This window comes from Octopus bimaculoides, chromosome 17 (genome assembly GCF_001194135.2).
Source record: "Octopus bimaculoides isolate UCB-OBI-ISO-001 chromosome 17, ASM119413v2, whole genome shotgun sequence".
Lineage (NCBI taxonomy): Eukaryota > Metazoa > Mollusca > Cephalopoda > Octopoda > Octopodidae > Octopus > Octopus bimaculoides.
Window position 1 is genome coordinate 46,109,123 of NC_068997.1, and position 3,102 is coordinate 46,112,224.

A 3,102-nucleotide genomic window follows, 5' to 3' on the forward strand; every position below is an offset into this window, starting at 1 on the left:
TATGACACCTCATCCCTACTCCTTTATTAACGATGTATTTGTACTATGTGCAAATAGACACATACAATCTACAGTTTATCATCACACATCTCTCTACCAATAGATTATTACTAATATCATTGCATGTTATACATTCACACACACATAACTGGGTCTCTAAACAAAATAACGAACTTAGGATAACTCACCCTTTCAACGGATATCATACGGCCATGCAGTTCGGTCTGATTCAAATGCTGAATACATTTAGAAGCTTCATGTGAAGAAGACATAGTTACAAAACCATAACATCGAGCACCAGGGCTCCGTGCATTTGTCACTACTTTGGCACCAACAACCTGATGTAGACAAAAACAAAATCTAAATTAAATTTTATACAAAAAATTTATTTTGGTATTTATTCAGCCCAATACTCATCAATATTACCAATACTAATAAATTATTTCTACATTTCATAGATTAAAAGCAGTAAATGGTTGAAACAGAAGTCAAGTGAAACTCGTTACAAGAAGCATTTCTTAAATTGGTTTGGTCCTAATAAAAAGGCAATGTCTATGGTTCTCCAAGACTGAAAAAAAATCTATATGATCGATAATTTGCTTAAATAGTTACAATGTCAGCTGTCTAGAAAGTTCACATTCTGGAAAAAAAGGACTAAGAGCAGGAGTTACTATAGGCTCTAAAGTAGGTGTACACATAATGTCACTAACAAAATAAAAGTGAATCAAGCGTCAAGAAGTGGGAGTAGCACAAGACAAGCCAGTTCCAAGGAACAGACCCCACAGCAGAAGGCATAGATAAGGGAAGAGAGAAAAGACAGCAGGTCCTTCAACTGGAAGCCTGAGTATGTTGACAAAAGTCTTCATACCATTCAGGTGAGTGCCATTTCACTTGGATGCGGTTTATGAATAGCAACAGATGTGAGAGGAGTATACTAAAGGAGGTTTCATCTGAGCTGTGTAGAAGGCTAACAGTTGAAGTATTTTCTGGTCCTAAAAACAAAGACCAGAATTTGTAATGAAGCATTGTTATGATGAGAATATACATTTAGCAGGAGATCCTTAGCCAGAGCAAGGCCTAGCACTTTTAAGAAACACTCTACAGTCCAGTTGCTGCATGACCTTCATACTGAGAAAGTGTAACAGGAGTTGGGGTGGGTGACGATCTTACTTTTCTTGATAGTGTCTGTGTCACTGTGTTGTTCAATGTGTCAAGATAGATACACCTTTCTTGAAGAAAGTTTTCAAGAAGTCAGTGCAGGTTTGGCATCCGGTGAATGCAGATGAAAGTTGGGGGCTAAAGATAAGGGACGACTGAAGTGTGGTTATCATCTACATAGAAGTGGTGGGTATCACTGAAGGTGACACAAAAGGAGCACAAACTGAACCATGGAGCAGACCAAAAGTTAATGGAATGTGAGTCTAAGAGAGATATAGACATGCACATGCTGAAGCTCTAGTCACCTGACAGGAAACCTCCAATCCAAGAACCCACAGGCAGTTAGATATACTCAGAGATTTAGGGCACATAAATCACAGTGAAATGCTTTGCAACATTATTTTCTTCAAGTATTTTTCTAAGAGTAAAAACTTACCGAGCTACTGATGAGTGAAGAAGAATATGTCTCCAGTAGATTGGCTTTATGTAAGCAGTAGTGGAGGTTATCAAGGGGAGAGATGGATTCTGAGTGTTAGAGAAGGTTATTTGACAGACTATCATCTCTGACAAATTGAAAGTGAGTGCAATAAGACGATAGTTGGGGTAATTTCCAGGAAACGGGACATATTGTAACAAGAATCCAAAGACTGAGATATATGGAGTCAAATTGAAAAGTTTGGTGAGGATAGGGTTAGCTACAGATTTCATGGCTAAAGGTATTATTGTTTTGAGATGATTGGGAGAGATTTTGCATTTGGCATGTATGTGGTGGTGGAGTGGAAAACAAAAGTTTTGAGAGAGGATTTACTTAGGGTATGCCATGTGGAGATGGAGACAAAGTAAGCAATCCCTGTAGAGGCTTCCTGCTCAAGAGTATTGGTTGCAGAACCAGAGAAGTGGAAGGGAGAAGGATTTTGCAAAGATGGCTCAAATCAGTTTTGAAAACGAACAAGATCAGTAGTTGTTTTTGGAAATGAGAAAGCTTACAGGTTGTACCATACATGGCAGCATCCTTTGCATTACAGATGGTAGTTTTGCAGATTTCATGTTACAAGAAAGCTGCCTGGTGTGTAAGGGTGAATTTCTGTCACCTGCCTAGCTGTCTCTGATATGTTCAGAGTCAAGTATATATATATATCAAAGAAAATAGTATAGAACTGGTGGAGTTCTGACCATTCTGCTAACCATAAGTGCCAGAGGGCTCAAACGAGCAGGGAAGGTATGTCAAGCAGTACATGCAAGTGTTATGGACAACGACACACAAAGCAGAGAGTGGTGGTGGTTTAGCAGTGGCTACATTTGGAGAAGAGAAAGAAGTTGTTTACAGAGTAAACACACATTGGACTAGCATAGATAGTGTGAATATAAGTACTAATTAGTAATAAATATGATTAGTAAAAAATTATATGAAATAGAAGAAACAGATTTTATTCAACATACCTTGCCATATTTGGTAAAAAGCACTTTAAGGTCTGTAGCACGGGTGCTTGTGGCAAGACCACTGACCCACAGATTCCGACTGTTTTGGTCATTGCCTATTAAATACAAAAATAAATCAATATGAAAAGATTACCAGCAAATACGACACTTAAAGGTTAAAACTGCAAATAAATACTTCACACTGAAAACAACCTTAGTGAATAACAATAGGGTCCAGAACAAGTAGAAAAAAAAACAACTTACTTTTGATATTCTTGATAACTTTGGGTTTAGAAGCTGAAGAACTGCAACAATAAAACAAATGTTTAGAAATATTAGGATGATGATTATGAATAGTGAATGTCATTCATATGAATTACATTCAACTAGCAACTCAAACGATGTTATTCTAGGACCCTAACTATAGATATGTAGAGATATATATTAAAGGAACAGATAAGGGCTATGTATGTATGTGTATATATATATATATATATATATATATATATATATATATATATATAT

The 3,102-nt window shown here is 36.7% G+C and overlaps 2 protein-coding genes across 4 annotated transcripts in view; both read right to left on the reverse strand.

The window, feature by feature from the left end:
- The window catches only part of LOC106868918 (scaffold attachment factor B2), a 13,499-nt gene extending 10,478 nt beyond the window's left edge, over positions 1-3,021 (reverse strand). The window contains exons 1-3 of one of the 2 annotated variants that reach the window (XM_014914379.2): positions 2,842-3,021; positions 2,599-2,693; positions 189-338 (exon numbers count right to left, since the gene is read on the reverse strand). In XM_014914379.2, coding sequence (XP_014769865.1) covers positions 189-338; positions 2,599-2,693; positions 2,842-2,944 — 348 coding nt within the window. In that variant the 5' untranslated portion in view covers positions 2,945-3,021. The remainder of the gene's footprint in view (positions 1-188; positions 339-2,598; positions 2,694-2,841) is intronic. The other variant, XM_014914380.2, reaches the window with a different exon arrangement.
- The window catches only part of LOC106879424 (SAFB-like transcription modulator), a 63,492-nt gene that overhangs the window by 45,126 nt on the left and 15,264 nt on the right, over positions 1-3,102 (reverse strand). The gene's annotated exons all lie outside the window — the stretch shown is intronic.